This window comes from Bufo bufo, chromosome 9, assembly GCF_905171765.1.
Source record: "Bufo bufo chromosome 9, aBufBuf1.1, whole genome shotgun sequence".
Taxonomy (NCBI): domain Eukaryota; kingdom Metazoa; phylum Chordata; class Amphibia; order Anura; family Bufonidae; genus Bufo; species Bufo bufo.
Window position 1 is genome coordinate 122,956,054 of NC_053397.1, and position 19,259 is coordinate 122,975,312.

The following is a 19,259-nucleotide window of genomic DNA, read 5'->3' on the forward strand; positions in this document are numbered from 1 at the left end:
AACTGGCATACAACAAAAGTATTCCATGTTTTTTATTTTTATTTTTATTCAGACTGACAAAAGTTGTTAGCAAGGAGTGAATAAAGTAGTTACCTCCCATATTTTGCTGCAGTCGATTCTGACCACTGACTGGATGCAGTGATATCTTCATCTGGAATTTGTCTTCCAGTCATACCCAAAGGGTAACGGCAAACAGCTGGAAATAAAACAGATGGTGAAGTCAAATCTCTGTATGTTCCTTTGTGACATTAGCTGATATACCATGACATATACTGATCATATATTTATTCTTAAAGCGGTTTTCGGGCGAATCAGCTAGTTGAAGAGAAGGCCGTGCTCCATGCGAATGCTGCTGTCCCTTCATTGTTTACATGCTCAACGTCAACATCGTGTATAGGAAGGAACAGTCCCATTGAAGTGAATGGGACGGCTTGTAATTACAGCTGCTTACTGCTGCGATGTCGACGGCGAGTAGGTAAACAATGAAGGGAAGGCAGCGCTCGCATGGACCGCGGCCTTCACTTCAACTAGCTGATCGGCGGGGGTCGGGTGTCAGACCCACGCAGATCTGATATTAATGACCTATCCTGAGGATAGGTCATCAATATAAAAATCCCCAAACCCCTTTAAAGAGGACCTTTCACCGATCCTGACATTGTGAACTAAGTATACAGACATGGAGAGCAGCGCCCGGGGATCTCACTGCACTTACTATTATCCCTGGGCGCCGCTCCATTCTCCCGCTATGCCCTTTGGTCACTAAGTTATGGTAGGCGGAGATTTCGGTCACTAAGTTATGGTAGGCGGAGTCTGCCCTTGTTCTGCTGTAGCGCTGGCCAATCGCAGCGCAGAGCTCACAGCCTGGGAGGTTATTTTCTCCCAGGCTGTGAGCTCTGCGATGCAATTGGCCAGCGCTACAGTAGAACAAGGGCAGACTCCGCCTACCATAACTTAGTGTCCGAAATCTCCGCCTACCATAACTTTGTGACCGAAGATATCGGAGGGCATAGTGGGAGAACGGAGCGGTGCCCAGGGATAATAGTAAGTGCAGTGAGATCCCCGGGCGCCGCTCTCCATGTCTGTATACTTAGTTCACAATGTCAGGATCTGTGAAAGGTTCTCTTTGAGTACATTATGCAGTGGTGTGTTTTTGTATACATAAACCTAAAATGTAACTTAAAATTCTGTATCCATCCTCTACACATACCTTTTGAAGAAATACTTTCTTTAGGCCACATGTATACCGAAGTGCTGATTTTTCACACAGATTTCCTTGCCAAATCAGCACCAACATTCAAATGGGTTATATTCAGATTTTGTTGTGGATTTTGACTTGGATTTGCCACAGATCTCATCCTTCTTATTGCAATGAGTGAAATCTGCACTGAAAGTCCACTAAAACAATTGACATGCAGCAAATTGAAAAATACGCACTGCAGGTCAATTTAGAAATGCTGAAAGTTTCATCTACTGAGCTGGTATTGTACGAGCATTTTCTAAACAAAGCCATCTTTTACATGGATAGTTATTCATGTGAAAATTTGAAATGTCTGTATAATAAAATGAAAGGGGTTATCCTTGAAATAATATGGATAACCTATCCTATAACAGCGGCTGCTGTACACCGCTATTCCCCTGCTTGCCGCCGCAGTCCTGGGGGGCACTAAGGGGGCATTATTCTTACTGGGGGGCACTAATGGGGGCATTATTCTTACTGGGGGGCACTAATGGGGGCATTATTCTTACTGGGGGGGCACTAATGGGGGGCATTATTAATTATGAGGCACACTAATGGAACCATTACTCTTACTGAGGGCACTAATGGGGTCATTATTACTGGGGCACATTAATGGGGGCATTAATATTATTGGGGGACACTAATGTGGGCATGATTAATTCTGGGGGGCGCTAATGAGGGCATTACAATTAATGGGTCAATATTAATTCTGGGGGGCACTAATAGGGGCATTTTTTAATTCTGGGCGGCACTAATGGGGGCATTAATATTATTGGGGAACATTAATGGAGACATTAATATTAGGAGCCACAGTATGACAGCAACTTAACACCCTGTATTAAGCCACAACCTCACCCCCTTTGGGGTGTGGCTTAACTTGACCGGTATTTTTTGTTGGGAAAGGTGGCAACCCTACTCGGGATGCCAATGAAGGATGTGGAAGAGGCCCTCCTCATGACATGTATAGTTTTTTGGGGACATTCACTATTCTATTTATCCCACATTCATGGCAAGAAAAGTGGGTGTTCTGTAGGTGGGGAGCCGTCTGCGCCACTGGCCCGCCATAGTTATCTTTCTACCGGTCAGTTTTCTGCATAAATAAAGACTTAAAAGGGTTTTGCGAGATTTATTTTTTACAATGATCTATCCATTAGATAGTACATCAGTATCTGATCGGTGGGAGTCTCAAACAGGGACCCACACCAATCAGCTATTTGAGAAGACAGCTGGGCTCCAGTGAGTGCTGCTGCCTTCTCTTTGCTTTTCCTAGGCCGGTGGAGATCATGTGGCCTAGGAGCAGCTCACTCCCATTCAAGGGAATGGGCTGAGCTGCATAACCAAGCAAAACAGCTATACAATGTATGCCGCAGAGCTTGGTACGCTGCGAGAAGGCAGCGGCGCTCACAGGAGCACCGCTGCCTTCTCAAAACAGCTGATTAAAGGGGGTCCTGCGTGTCTGAGCCCCAACGATAGGTCATCAGTAGAGTTGAGCGGACACCTGGATGTTCAGGTTCAACGAGTTCGGTCGAACTTGAAAAAAAAGTTCGGGTTCGGGACCCGAACTTGACCCCGAACCCGAACCCCATTGAAGTCAATGGGGACACGAACTTTTGGGCACTAAAATGACTCTAAAATAGTCCTGGAATGGGCTAGAGGGCTGCAAAAGGCATCAAAATGTGCTTAAGAGCATGGTAACTGTTCTGCAAACAAATGTGAATAGGGAAATGACTTAAAATAACAAAATACAGAAAAATTTAAAATAACAATCTGGATCTAGGAGTAGGAGGTTGAGGAGGCGGTGGATGTGGCGGTGTAGGTGGACATGGCGGTGAAGGAGGAATAGGTAGCCAACACTGATTTGTGTTATTTTTTATTTTTAAATTGGGGTATCCCCCAAAATATTGGGACGTATAACAAAATAAAACAAAGAATAAGCGCACTTGAGTACAAGAATGGATGGTTGAGGCTGGTATAAATGTCCATTCTGCACAAGGTACGAACAAGTCCTGTGGGATCCATGCCTGGTTCATTTTAATAAACGTAAGCTTGTCCACATTGGCTGTGGCCTGTGATAATGCTCTCTGCCGTGCTAAACACATGTTCACACTATACACTGGCTGCAGGGCAGGTCAGCACCTCCAAGGCTGACAAAGCTTTTCCACATTTTGGCCATGCTAACCCTGCCTTCTCAGGTGCTGGCGGTGCCCCAGCTGTGTTGGCGACCTCTTCCTCCTCCTCTGCCTTCGCCTTGTGCTACCACCGTGCCCCCGCTGTCAGGTGGGAATGCCATCATCAGCATGCGCTTGTAGTCGCACATCTTCCGATCAGTAACAGATGTTTTCAATAAATTTAGTTCCCTGTCAGCAATGCAGAGCAGGGGTTCATTCACGGCTAAAGGGGGTTCATGTCACCCAGCAATAGAACAGAGGATTTTGAGAGAACGAGGCCCCTGTCACCCAGGCACAGCAGCGGTTCATTCACGGCAAAAGGTGGTTCATGTCACCCAGCAATAGAACAGAGGATTTTGAGAGATTTAGGCCCCTGTCACCCAGGCACAGCAGGGGTTCATTTACGGCAAAAGGGGGTTCATGTCACCCAGCAATAGAACTGAGGATTTTGAGAGATTTAGGCCCATGTCTCCCAGGCACAGCAGGGGTTCATTCACGGCAAAAGGGGGTTCATGTCACCCAGCAATAGAACAGAGGATTTTGAGAGATTTAGGCCCCTGTCACCCAGGCACATCAGGGGTTCTTTCACGGCAAAAGGGGGTTCATGTCACCCAGCAATAGAACAGAGGATTTTGAGAGATTTAGGCCCCTGTCACCCAGGCACAGCAGGGGTTCATTCACGGCAAAACGGGGTTCATGTCACCCAGCAATAGAACAGAGGATTTTGAGAGATTTAGGCCCCTGTCACCCAGGCACAGCAGGGGTTCATTCACGGCAAAAGGGGGTTCATGTCACCTAGCAATAGAACAGAGGATTTTGAGAGATTTAGGCCCATGTCACCCAGGCACAGCAGGGGTTCATTCACGGCAAAAGGGGGTTTATGTCACCCAGCAATAGAACAGAGGATTTTGAGAGATTTAGGCCCATGTCACCCAGACACAGTAGGGGTTTGTATACGCCAAAAATGGTAAAATGTCACCCGACAATTGAAAATAAGATTTTTTTCAATTTAGGGCACTAAAATAGTCCTTGAAAATGCTAGAGGGATGTAAAAGGCAATAAAATGTGCTTAAGAGCATGGCAACTGCTCTGCAAGCAAATGTGGATAGGGAAATAACTTAAAATAAAATAACTAAAAATTATAAATTATTAACCTGCAACTCAGAGAAGGAGGTGAATATGGAGTCGGAGGTTGAGGAGGCGGTGAATGTGGTGTTGTAGGTGGAGGCAGCAATGGAGGAGGAGGAGGTAGCCAACAATGTTTTTTTATTTTCTTTTTTTATTGGGGTAGGTAGCCCCTAAAATATTGGGACAAATAAAAAAAGAGAAAACAAAGATTCATTGCACTTGACTTGAGTACAAGAATGTATGTTTGATGGTGGTATAAATGTCTATTCTGCACAAAGTACAGACAAGTCTTGTGGGATCCAAGCCTGGTTCATTTTAATGAACGTGAGCTTGTCCATGTTGGCTGTGGACAGGCGGCTGCGCTTGTCTGTGATGACGCCCCCTGCTGTGCTAAACACACGTTCAGATAATACACTGGCTGCAGGGCAGGCCAGCACCTCCAAGGCGTAAAGGGCAAGCTCAGGCCATGTGCCCAATTTGGAGACCCAGAAGTTGAACGGGGCAGACCCGTCATTCAGTACGTGTAGGCGTGTGCACACATACTGCTCCACCATGTTGGTGAAATGCTGCTTCCTGCTAAGACCTTCCATATCAGCTGGTGTTGCTGGTTGTTGTGGCGTGCTGAAAAAGCTTTTCCACATTTCGGCCAGGCTAACCCTGCCTTCTGAGGTGCTGGCGGTGCCCCAGCTGCGTTGGCGACCTCTTCCTAGTCCTCTGTCTTCGCCTTGTGCTTCTGCTGTGCCCCCGTTGTCAGTTGGGAATGCCACCAGCAGCACATCTACCAGCATGTGCTTGTACTCGCGCATCTTACGATCACGCTCCAGTGACTGAATTAAGGACAGTACGTTGTCCTTGTAACGGGGATCCAGCAACGTGGCCACCCAGTAATCAGCACAAGTTAGAATGTGGGCAACTCGGCGGTCATTGCGGAGACATTGCAGCATGTAATCGCTCATGTGTGCCAGGCTGACCAGAGGCAACGAAAAGCTGTCCTCTGTGAGAGGTGTATCGTCTTTGTCCTCTGTCCCCCATCCACGCACCAGTGATGGCCATGAGCTCGTCTGGGTGCCACCCTGCTGTGAACATGGTTCCTCCTCCTGCATCTCCTCCTCCTCATCCTCCACCTCCTCATCCTCCAGAATTGTGCCCTGGCTGGACAATTGTGTACCTTGTGCTTGGGTTTGTGGGTGCAAGAAACCACCCTCGGAGCCACTTGTGAATGACTGGCCGGAAACCTTACGAAATGATCCCTCTTCCTCCTCCTGTGCCACATCCTCTTCCATCATTGCCATGAGCGTTTTTTCAAGGAGGCATAGAAGTGGGATAGTAACGCTGAGAACGGTGTTATCGGCACTGGCCATGTTGGTGGAGTACTCGAAACAGCGCAACAAGGAACACAGGTCTCGCATGGAGGCCCAGTCAATGGTGGTGAAGTGGTGCTGTTCCGCCGAGCGACTCACCCGTGCGTGCTGCAGCTGAAACTCCACTATCGCCTGGTGCTGCTCGCACAGTCTGGCCAGCATGTGCAAGGTGGAGTTCCACCTGGTGGGCACGTCGCATATGAGGCGGTGAGCGGGAAGGCCGAAGTTACGCTGCAGCGCTGATAGGCGAGCAGCAGCAAGGTGAGAACGCCTAAAGCGAGCACAGACAGCCCGCACTTTATGCAGCAGCTCTGACATGGAGTAATTTTTAAGGAATCTGCACCACCAAATTCAGCACATGCGCCAGGCAAGGGATGTGCGTCAAACCAGCTAGTCCCAGAGCTGCTACGAGATTTCCCCCATTATCGCACACCAGCAGGCCAGGCTTGAGGCTGACTGGCACAAACCACTCATCGGTCTGTTGTTCAAGCCCGTCCACAGCTCCTGCACGGTGTGTGGTTTGTCCCCCAAACAAATACGTTTTAAAACTGCCTGCTGTCGCTTACCCCTGGCTGTGCTGAAGTTGGTGGTGAAGGTGTTACGCTGACCGGATGAGGAGCTGGTAGAGGATGAGGAAGCAGAGTAGGAGGAGGAAGCAACAGGAGCCAAACTGAAGCGCCCTGCAATCCTCGGTGGTGGAAGGACATGCGCCAAACTGCTATCTGCCTCAGGCCCAGCCGCCACTGCATTTACCCAGTGTGCTGTTATGGAGATATAACCGCCCTGACCGTGCTTACTGGTTTACGTATCCGTAGTCAGGTGCACCTTGCCACAGATGGCGTTGCGCAGTGTACACCTGATTTTGTCCCCTACTTGGTTGTGAAGGGATAGGATGGCTCGCCTTGAAAAGTAGTGGCGGCTGGGCACGACGTACTGTGGGACAGCCACCGCCATAAGGCCTTTAAAACTATCCATCTCCACGGAATGACAGCATTTCAAAGGCAAGTGGGGGGGTACTTCCTCTTCCTCTCCAGCGCAGGGCCGGACTGGCCTGCCGGGATACCGGGAAATTTCCCGGTGGGCCTGCAAGCCTGAGTGCCGCAAGGCCGCGGCCCTGGTGACAAGTGGGGGCGGCAGGGCAGAGCAGGAGATGAGCGCTTCCATTGCGGAAGCGCTCATCTCCATAGTCATCTGTATTGCCGTCCTCAGGACGGCAATACAGATGCCTGTGCTGCGGCAGAGGAGGGAGAGGTGTGTCCCCTCCTGTTCCTCTGATAGGCTGCCGGCCTAGTGCTGGCAGCCTATCAGAGGCCGGTGCAGGCGGCGCGATGACGTCATCGCGTCGCCTAACTGCCGTATAGCGAGGGACACAGACGGAAGAGGCGGCCTGCATCGCATCACATTGCTGGAGGTAAGTATAAGTGTATTCTTTTTTTTTTTTTTTTTTTTATATAGGTACAATACTGGGCAGGCACATGATAATGGGGGGACGGCTGGGCTGGCACATGATAAGGGGGGCTGCTGGGCTGGCACATGATAAGGGGGGCTACTGGGCTGGGCTGGCACATGATAAGGGGGGCTACTGGGCTGGCACATGATAAGGGGGGACTGCTGGGCTGGCACATGATAATGGGGGGACTACTGGGCTGGGCTGGCACATGATAAGGGGGGCTACTGGGCTGGGCTGGCACATGATAAGGGGGGACTGCTGGGCTGGCACATGATAATGGGGGGACTACTGGGCTGGGCTGGCACATGATAATGGGGGGACTACTGGGCTGGGCTGGCACATGATAAGGGGGGCTACTGGGCTGGGCTGGCACATGATAAGGGGGGACTGCTGGGCTGGCACATGATAATGGGGGGACTACTGGGCTGGGCTGGCACATGATAAGGGGGGACTACTGGGCTGGGCTGGCACATAAGGGGGGCTACTGGGCTGGGCTGGCACATAAGGGGGGACTACTGGGCTGGCACATGATAAGGGGGGACTACTGGGCTGGCACATGATAAGGGGGGCTACTGGCACATGATATGGGGGGGCTACTGGCACATGATATGGGGGGGCTACTGGCACATGATATGGGGGGGCTACTGGCACATGATATGGGGGGGCTACTGGCACATGATATGGGGGGCTACTGGCACATGATATGGGGGCACTCTGGCTACTGGCACATGATGATATGGGGGCACTCTGGCTACTGGCACATGATGATATGGGGGCACTCTGGCTACTGGCATATGATGATATGGGGGCACTCTGGCTACTGGCACATGATGATATGGGGCACTCTGGCTACTGGCACATGATAATGGGGGGGCTCTGGCTACTGGCACATGATATGGGGGGGCTACTGGCACATGATATGGGGGGGCTACTGGCACATGATATGGGGGGGCTACTGGCACATGATATGGGGGGCTACTGGCACATGATATGGGGGCACTCTGGCTACTGGCACATGATATGGGGGCACTCTGGCTACTGGCACATGATGATATGGGGGCACTCTGGCTACTGGCACATGATAATGGGGGGGCTCTGGCTACTGGCACATGATATGGGGGGGCTCTGGCTACTGACACATGATATGGGGGGGCTCTGGCTACTGGCACATGATATGGGGGGCTCTGGCTACTGGCACATGATGATGGGGGGGCTACTGGCACATGATCAGAGGGGCTACTGGCACATGATAAGGGGGGCTACTGGCACATGATAAGGGGGGCTACTGGCCCATAAGGGGGGCTACTGGCACATGATATGGGGGGACTACTGGCACATGATATGGGGGCACTCTGGCTACTGGCACATGATATGGGGGGGCTCTGGCTACTGGCACATGATATGGGGGGGGGCTCTGGCTACTGGCACATGATATGGGGGGCTCTGGCTACTGGCACATGATGGTGGGGGGGCTCTTATTTCTGGCACATGATTGGGGGCACTCTGGTTACTGGCACATGATATGGGGGGCTCTGGCTACTGACACATGATATGGGGGGGCTCTGGCTACTGGCACATGATGGTGGGGGGGCTCTTATTACTGGCACATGATTTGGGGCATCTATGGGGGCACATCTTACTGCAGATTATTGGGGGGCACTATAGGGGCATCTACTGAGGCTAAAAAGAAGATATTTTATATGGGGGGCTCTGTATAGGGGCATTTTATACTGGGACACATTATGGTGGGTACTATGGGGAAGGGGGGGAGCACTATGGGGGTCATCTACGGGGGCACTGAGAAGGGGTATTTTATATTGGCACATTATGGGAACATTAGCTCAACTGGGGGCATTACAAAGGGGTATGTTTTGCATATTATAAGGAGAATTATTACTACTGGGGGGGCATTATGGTGGGCTTTATTACTCCCCCATGGTATGACCCCCTAGTAGCAGCACCAGCCTCTCTCTGCTCTGCTATCCCTCTGCCCCTTCTCCATATCCTTATTATGAAATCTTTCTCATTAGGATAAAGCACAACATCAGCTCCGCCGAGCCCCCGGCCAAGTGTTGAAGTGGCGTCCGAGATCCCCAAGGGCCAAGTCAAGTAATTGTAAGTTTTTATGGGGGTTCTACAAAAGAGCTATCGTGGGGCAAAGTTCATATTCGTGTTTACACACGTGTTTTAAAATGAATGCTTTCTCCTATTATAAACAAGTAAATAATGACGCAATGCTGTGGGGCTGGTGTGCAACTTTTTCCAGGGCTGGTTTTTATCCCCAGTCCGGCCCTGCTCCAGCGTTTGGGATATGGAGAGCTGAACGCTTCCGTGGGACATTGTGGAGATGCTTGGTGACCCAGGTGTTGGTGTTGCTGGCAGATCCTCTGTTTGCCGGGTGGCAGGTGGCACTGTCACTCCAGAGGTGGATGAAGAGGCCGAGACTGCAGCAGAAGAGGAAGCAGGAGGAGCCAGAGACCTTTCTTGGTTTTTGAGGTGTCTACTCCGCTGCAGCTCGTGCTTTGCACTTAAATGCCTGGTCATGCAGGTTGTGCTCAGGTTGAGAACGTTTATGCCTCGCTTCAGGCTCTGAATGCACAGCGTGCAAACCACTCGTGTCTTGTCGTCAGCACATTGTCTAAAGAACTGCCTCTGTGTATCTAAGCTCTACAGCAGCTCTGTGTATCTAAGCTCTGTGGCAGCTCTGTGTATCTAAGCTCTGTGGCAGCTCTGTGTATCTAAGCTCTATGTATCTAATATAGCTTAGATAAATATAGGTATCAGATAGCTCAGATACATAAAGGTGTCATATATGACACCTATATCTATCTAAGCTATATTACAGCCATATCTATGTTGACTATATACTATGTAGTCACTGTCCCCCCTCCCCCCCATACACAATGCAGTGTCCCCCACCCCTCCATACACACAATACACACAATGCAGTGTCCTCCTTCCCTCCATACACACAATATACACAATGCAGTCACCCCCACCCCTCCATACACACAATGCAGTCTCCCCCACCTTCCTCTCCCTGGGAAAACTACGAGCCCAGGCAGAAGCACATGTCTTTACTCTCCAGTGTAAACTTCAGGGAGGGCGGGTCTTTCATCTGATTGGCTGTCCTGACTTTGCCTTCTCTCTTTTATTGGCTGAGCTGCTTGTCCTTCATTCCTGCTCCTGGATCACAGCAATACAGCGACTGGCAGTGCCTGGGTAACCCTTTCCTAATCAGGGCTCTCCTGTACACTCTTTCAGTGCAACACAGGAGCTTCTGTTTTGCACAGTACTATCGGCCATGTGTATGGTAATGACAGCCCTACTGCCAGGGGCGTACATAGAAATCATTGGGCCCCAAAGCAAGAATCTGAATTGGGCCCCTTAACCCCGCCCACTACCTTGGCCCATCCCAGCTCCTGCCCTGGCTCCTCCCCTGCCACACCCCCATTTGCCAATAAAGAAATGTATACATGACCTACTGAGGACTCCAGCATAACGCAAACCGGACGGATCCGTTATGCAGGCCCTAGACTTCTATTATGACAGAATGAATAATGGAATGCCTATAAAGCTGCCTATAAAGGCATTCAGTTATGCATTCCGTCATGGAATTGCATTATGGTCCATGGTAACGGAATCCATAATGCAATTCACTATTTACCACCAAACGAAGCGTGAACGAATTTTAAAATATGAAATTTGCTAATCTCTAATTATGAACAGACTGGGGACGACTAATGCTGGCGGTTTTATTTGTGTTTTTGTGGTGACAGGTTCCCTTTAACAGCAAGCAGAGTTCATGGGGGGGCGAGGGGGGTGGCACATTCCTGAGTCCTCTATGAGCCTACAGTACCGCCCACCCCCACAGGAACTCTGCTTGCTGCTGCCCTCAGAAAGTCCTATACATGAAGTTCTGGAACTGGAATGTTTTATACAGTCTCTATTAGCACTAGCGTAATTAGAAATGACTGGGCCCCACAGGAAATTTTTGAACGGGCCCCACAGGAAATTTTTGAATTGCCCCCCTCCCAGCTGTCCGGCACCTCTGATCAGCAGAGACACTTGACTTCCCTAATACAGTCCAATTATCGTCCAATAGACAAGTCATGGAAATATAGAAAGTATACTGTACTAACCAGAAGACCTTTATTCTTACCTTTACTGTCAAAATTTCAAACTACAGTATACATATATTTCCATGACTTGTCTTTTGGACGATAATTAGAATTTGGACTGTATTAGGGAAGAAGTCAAGTGTCTCTGCCGGTCAGAGGTGCCAAACAGCTGGGGGGGGGGCCCGTTCAAAAATTTCCTGTGGGGTCCACTGCCCAGTCATTTCTAGTTACGCCAGTGCTTAGAGAGACTGTTATTAGTACAGACTGTTATTAGTACAGACATTTTTTTCATTAAAGATCCCGGTTGTAAAGATAGTCCTACTGTGTGGACCGGCTGGCAGTGGCACAGGTCCGGACTGGCTGTGAGATGATGGTTTTGGGCAGCACAACTCACTCTAAAGTTCTTCCATGCTGGGTGCGCGCCTGCTGCCTGCACTGGCTGGGCCAATCAGCAGCAGGATCTTAACACACTGCTAATGCTGATTGGCCCAGTATGTGAAGCAGTGCAGGCACAGCAGACGCACGAGCCGAGGGAGCGCGGCTGGGTCCTAGGGAGCGCACAGTCAATGAGAAGTCAGACGGGGGGGGGCGTGTATTATCGGCGGCGCTGGGAGGCAATTTTAAGTGTGCAGACCGCCTCTGAGCCTGCAGTGAGCGCAGTTGCAGGGGGCGGGGCCTTCCGAGCGCTCCAGGCCCCCCGGTGCCGCGGGCCCCATAGCAGTGGCGTACCCTGCCTCTATTGGCGGTACGCCACTGCCTACTGCTCTATTGTTATGATAATGAGATCGCAGCAGCCAGATACAGGGAGAGAGGGGGCAGGCACCAAAAGCTCTGACGTCTCATTTACAGAGCTGGGCCACTCCCTCAAGCAGGGAGAAGCTTGTAAATGAGACGTCAGGGACAGAGAAGGGTTGATGACGTCGGGGGTCACATGACCCAAATCAGCAGTGTGGAAACAGCACAAAATCAATAAAGTGAGTACATTAGAAATGTATCTTTAATGATGTATAAAGCAGCCCTAACACATATTTTTTTAAGTCGGATAACCCCTTTAATCACCTCCGGACCGCCTAACGCAGGATCGCGTTCCGGAGGTGGCAGCGCTGCGCACAGTCACGCATATATGCGTCATCTCGCGAGACGCGAGACTTCCTGTGAACGCGCGCACACAGGCGCGCGCGCTCACAGGAACGGAAGGTAAGAGAGTTGATCTCCAGCCTGCCAGCGGCGATCGTTCGCTGGCAGGCTGGAGATGTGTTTTTTTTAACCCCTAACAGGTATATTAGACGCTGTTTTGATAACAGCGTCTAATATACCTGCTACCTGGTCCTCTGGTGGTCCCCTTTGTTTGGATCGACCACCAGAGGACACAGGTAGCTCAGTAAAGTAGCACCAAGCACCACTACACTACTCTACACCCCCCCCCCGTCACTTATTAACCCCTTATTAGCCCCTGATCACCCCATATAGACTCCCTGATCACCCCCCTGTCATTGATTACCCCCCTGTCATTGACAAACCCCCTGTAAAGCTCCATTCAGACGTCCGCATGATTTTTACGGATCCACTGATAGATGGATCGGATCCGCAAAACGCATCCGGACGTCTGAATGAAGCCTTACAGGGGCGTGATCAATGACTGTGGTTATCACCCCATATAGACTCCCTGATCACCCCCCTGTCATTGATTACACCCCTGTCATTGATCAACCCCCTGTAAAGCTCCATTCAGATGTCTGCATGATTTTTACGGATCCACTGATAGATGGATCGGATCCGCAAAACGCATCCGGACGTCTGAATGAAGCCTTACAGGGGCGTGATCAATGACTGTGGTTATCACCCCATATAGACTCCCTGATCACCCCCCTGTCATTGATTACACCCCTGTAAAGCTCCATTCAGATGTCCGCATGATTTTTACGGATCCACTGATAGATGGATCGGATCCGCAAAACGCATCCGGACGTCTGAATGAAGCCTTACAGGGGCATGATCAATGACTGTGGTTATCACCCCATATAGACTCCCTGATCACCCCCCTGTCATTGATTACCCCCCTGTAAAGCTCCATTCAGATGTCTGCATGATTTTTACGGATGCACTGATAGATGGATCGGATCCGCAAAACGCATCCGGACGTCTGAATGAAGCCTTACAGGGGCGTGATCAATGACTGTGGTTATCACCCCATATAGACTCCCTGATCACCCCCCTGTCATTGATTACACCCCTGTCATTGATCAACCCCCTGTAAAGCTCCATTCAGATGTCTGCATGATTTTTACGGATCCACTGATAGATGGATCGGATCCGCAAAACGCATCCGGACGTCTGAATGAAGCCTTACAGGGGCGTGATCAATGACTGTGGTTATCACCCCATATAGACTCCCTGATCACCCCCCTGTCATTGATCAACCCCCTGTAAAGCTCCATTCAGATGTTTGCATGATTTTTACGGATCCACTGATAGATGGATCGGATCCGCAAAACGCATACGGACGTCTGAATGAATCCTTACAGGGGCGTGATCAATGACTGTGGTTATCACCCCATATAGACTCCCTGATCACCCCCCTGTCATTGATTACACCCCTGTCATTGATCAACCCCCTGTAAAGCTCCATTCAGATGTCCGCATGATTTTTACGGATCCACTGATAGATGGATCGGATCTGCAAAACACATACAGGCGTCTCCCTGGAGCCTTCCAGGGGGGGTGATCACCCCATATAGGCTCCCTGATAACCCCCCTGTCATTGATCACTCCCCCTGTCATTGATCACCCCCCTGTCATTGATCACCCTCTGTAAGGCTCCATTCAGACATTTTTTTGGCCCAAGTTAGCGGAATTATTATTTTTTTTTCTTACAAAGTCTCATATTCCACTAACTTGTGTCAAAAAATAAAATCTCACATGAACTCACCATTCCCCTCACGGAATCCAAATGCGTAAAATTTTTTAGACATTTATATTCCAGACTTCTTCTCACGCTTTAGGGCCCCTAGAATGCCAGGGCAGTATAAATACCCCACATGTGACCCCATTTCGGAAAGAAGACACCCCCAGGTATTCCGTGAGGGGCATATTGAGTCCATGAAAGATTGAAATTTTTGTCCCATGTTAGCGGAATGGGAGACTTTGTGAGAAAAAAATTAAAAATATCAATTTCCGCTAACTTGTGCCAAAAAAAAAAAAATTCTATGAACTCGCCATGCCCCTCATTGAATACCTTGGGGTGTCTTCTTTCCAAAATGGGGTCACATGTGGGGTATTTATACTGCCCTGGCATTCTAGGGGCCCCAAAGCGTGAGAAGAAGTCTGGTATCCAAATGTCTAAAAATGCCCTCCTAAATGGAATTTGGGCACCTTTGCGCATCTAGGCTGCAAAAAAGTGTCACACATCTGGTATCGCCGTACTCAGGAGAAGTTGGGGAATGTGTTTTGGGGTGTCATTTTACATATACCCATGCTGGGTGAGAGAAATATCTTGGTCAATTGCCAACTTTGTATAAAAAAATGGGAAAAGTTGTCTTTTGCCAAGATATTTCTCTCACCCAGCAAGGGTATATGTAAAATGACACCCCAAAACACATTCCCCACCTTCTCCTGAGTACGGAGATACCAGATGTGTGACACTTTTTTGCAGCCTAGGTGGGCAAAGAGGCCCATATTCCAAAGAGCACCTTTAGGATTTCACAGGTCATTTACCTACTTACCACACATTAGGGCCCCTGGAAAATGCCAGGGCAGTATAACTACCCCACAAGTGACCCCATTTTGGAAAGAAGACACCCCAAGGTATTCCGTGAGGGGCATGGCGAGTTCCTAGAATTTTTTATTTTTTGTCACAAGTTAGTGGAAAATGCTGATTTATTTTTTTTTTTTTCATACAAAGTCTCATATTCCACTAACTTGTGACAAAAAATAAAAACTTCCATGAACTCACTATGCCCATCAGCGAATACCTTGGGGTGTCTTCTTTCCAAAATGGGGTCACTTGTGGGGTAGTTATACTGCCCTGGCATTCTAGGGGCCCAAATGTGTGGTAAGGAGTTTGAAATCAAATTCTGTAAAAAATGACCTGTGAAATCCGAAAGGTGCTCTTTGGAATGTGGGCCCCTTTGCCCACCTAGGCTGCAAAAAAAGTGTCACACATCTGGTATCTCCGTACTCAGGAGAAGTTGGGGAATGTGTTTTGGGGTGTCATTTTACATATACCCATGCTGGGTGAGAGAAATATCTTGGCAAAAGACAACTTTTCCCATTTTTTTTTATACAAAGTTGGCATTTGACCAAGATATTTATCTCACCCAGCATGGGTATATGTAAAATGACACCCCAAAACACATTCCTCAACTTCTCCTGAATACAGAGATACCAGATGTGTGACTATTTTTTGCAGCCTAGGTGGGCAAAGGGGCCCATATTCCAAAGAGCACCTTTCGGATTTTACAGGTCATTTTTTACAGAATTTGATTTCAAACTCCTTACCACACATTTGGGCCCCTAGAATGCCAGGGCAGTATAACTACCCCACAAGTGACCCCATTTTGGAAAGAACAGACCCCAAGGTATTTCGTGATGGGCATAGTGAGTTCATAGAAGTTTTTATTTTTTGTCACAAGTTAGTGGAATATAAGACTTTGTAAGAAAAAATAAAAATAAAAATCATCATTTTCCGCTAACTTGTGACAAAAAAATAAAAGTTCTATGAACTCACTATGCCCATCAGCGAATACCTTAGGGTGTGTACTTTCCGAAATGGGGTCATTTGTGGGGTGTTTGTACTGTCTGGCCATTGTAGAACCTCAGGAAACATGACAGGTGCTCAGAAAGTCAGAGCTGCTTCAAAAAGCGGAAATTCACATTTTTGTACCATAGTTTGTAAACGCTATAACTTTTACCCAAAGCATTTTTTTTTTCTTTTTACCCAAACATTTTTTTTTTATCAAAGACATGTAGAAAAATAAATTTAGAGCTAAATTTATATATGGATCTCGTTTTTTTTGCAAAATTTTACAACTGAAAGTGAAAAATGTCATTTTTTTGCAAAAAAATCGTTAAATTTCGATTAATAACAAAAAAAGTAAAAATGTCAGCAGCAATGAAATACCACCAAATGAAAGCTCTATTAGTGAGAAGAAAAGGAGGTAAAATTCATTTGGGTGGTAAGTTGCATGACCGAGCAATAAACGGTGAAAGTAGTGTAGGTCAGAAGTGTAAAAAGTGGCCTGGTCTTTCAGGGTGTTTAAGCACTGGGGGCTGAGGTGGTTAAATTGCACACTGACTAATACAGATGTTGTAGATTGCCAAAAAAGTCTTCTTTTTTTTGCTAACAGAATATGAAAGCTGTATATACAGGGAGTGCAGAATTATTAGGCAAGTTGTATTTTTGAGGATTAATTTTATTATTGAACAACAACCATGTTCTCAATGAACCCAAAAAACTCATTAATATCAAAGCTGAATATTTTTGGAAGTAGTTTTTAGTTTGTTTTTAGTTTTAGCTATTTTAGGGGGATATCTGTGTGTGCAGGTGACTATTACTGTGCATAATTATTAGGCAACTTAACAAAAAACAAATATATACCCATTTAAATCATTTATTTTTACCAGTGAAACCAATATAACATCTCAACATTCACAAATATACATTTCTGACATTCAAAAACAAAACAAAAACAAATCAGTGACCAATATAGCTACCTTTCTTTGCAAGGACACTCAAAAGCCTGCCATCCATGGATTCTGTCAGTATTTTGATCTGTTCACCATCAACATTGCGTGCAGCAGCAACCACAGCCTCCCAGACACTGTTCAGAGAGGTGTACTGTTTTCCCTCCTTGTAAATCTCACATTTGATGATGGACCACAGGTTCTCAATGGGGTTCAGATCAGGTGAACAAGGAGGCCCTGTCATTAGATTTTCTTCTTTTATACCCTTTCTTGCCAGCCACGCTGTGGAGTACTTGGACGCGTGTGATGGAGCATTGTCCTGCATGGAAATCATGTTTTTCTTGAAGGATGCAGACTTCTTCCTGTACCACTGCTTGAAGAAGGTGTCTTCCAGAAACTGGCAGTAGGACTGGGAGTTGAGCTTGACTCCATCCTCAACCCGAAAAGGCCCCACAAGCTCATCTTTGATGATACCAGCCCAAACCAGTAGTCCACCTCCACCTTGCTGGCGTCTGAGTCGGACTGGAGCTCTCTGCCCTTTACTAATCCAGCCACGGGCCCATCCATCTGGCCCATCAAGACTCACTCTCATTTCATCAGTCCATAAAACCTTAGAAAAATCAGTCTTGAGATATATCTTGGCCCAGTCTTGACGTTTCAGCTTGTGTGTCTTGTTCAGTGGTGGTCGTCTTTCAGCCTTTCTTACCTTGGCCATGTCTCTGAGTATTGCACACCTTGTGCTTTTGGGCACTCCAGTGATGTTGCAGCTCTGAAATATGGCCAAACTGGTGGCAAGTGGCATCTTGGCAGCTGCACGCTTGACTTTTCTCAGTTCATGGGCAGTTATTTTGCGCCTTGGTTTTTCCACACGCTTCTTGCGACCCTGTTGACTATTTTGAATGAAACGCTTGATTGTTCGATGATCACGCTTCAGAAGCTTTGCAATTTTAAGAGTGCTGCATCCCTCTGCAAGATATCTCACTATTGTTGACTTTTCTGAGCCTGTCAAGTCCTTCTTTTGACCCATTTTGCCAAAGGAAAGGAAGTTGCCTAATAATTATGCACACCTAATATAGGGTGTTGATGTCATTAGACCACACCCCTTCTCATTACAGAGATGCACATCACCTAATATGCTTAATTGGTAGTAGGCTTTCGAGCCTATACAGCTTGGAGTAAGACAACATGCATAAAGAGGATGATGTGGTCAAAATACTCATTTGCCTAATAATTCTGCACGCAGTGTACTAACCACTTAAGGACCACACTTTGTATTTTCAGCATGCAGCATGACGTAGGGCGTGCTGCGGGCCTCCGCCCCTCCGCTGCTCTGAGCCTCCCCGCCTCCTCTCCCTTGGCGCTCGTACCGCTAGACCGACCGCACTACGGTGACGCTGAGAGGGCTAGCGACATGGTACCTGCTTGAATCGGCTGGCGAGCTCCCTCTCTTGATGGGTGGTGATCAGCAGTGGTTTGGCTGTGCTGGGAATTCGGCGGTGTTGTGCGCACGGCGAGCGGTGAGAGTGTCTCTCTGGCGCCCTGTTCGGCGCATGAACAGTCGTGGGAGCTCGCAGGAACCCCAGGTCGGTGAAACGCATGGACCAGGTGCACTGCGGGCTGTGAGAGGGCACCGCAGGTGGCTGATGCTGCGCATTACCAGCTGAAGGAGTTGCACCCCGACTCTGGTGTCAGGTGTGTTACTGACCGGCAAGAGGAGAAGGTAGCTGCCTCAGGAGACCACAATACATACGAGGTACATAAAGGTACATTGAAATCCGCCGCCCGCCTAGAGGAAAGGGAAGAGTCCGGAAATGTGGTAACTCTCCCTGATAATACTGAAAAAGAGGCCATAGATAGTCAGATATATATCCGTATGGAAACAATTGAGCAAAAACTGGGGGACATTTTAGAGGCCTTAAAAATAACCAATCATGCCTTAGGAACATTAACAACAACTGTGGGCTTAATGCAATCTGACATCTCCTTCATCCGGGACGACATGGATAAAATTTGCTCCAGAGTTAAAGAAACCGAACTGTCTCTAAAGGCCACTAAAAATGAAGTCTCTTTACTGGGAAAAAAAGTGAGATGATAGATGAAGAACATCGGGCC

At 48.2% G+C, this 19,259-nt stretch overlaps 1 protein-coding gene across 1 annotated transcript in view; it reads right to left on the reverse strand.

Annotated features, from left to right (window-relative positions):
- DDR2 (discoidin domain receptor tyrosine kinase 2) overlaps positions 1-19,259 on the reverse strand; it is a 1,651,236-nt gene that overhangs the window by 1,358,067 nt on the left and 273,910 nt on the right. Inside the window, exon 3 of the mRNA XM_040407250.1 lies at positions 94-196. Within this exon, the coding sequence (XP_040263184.1) occupies positions 94-196 (103 nt within the window). The remainder of the gene's footprint in view (positions 1-93; positions 197-19,259) is intronic.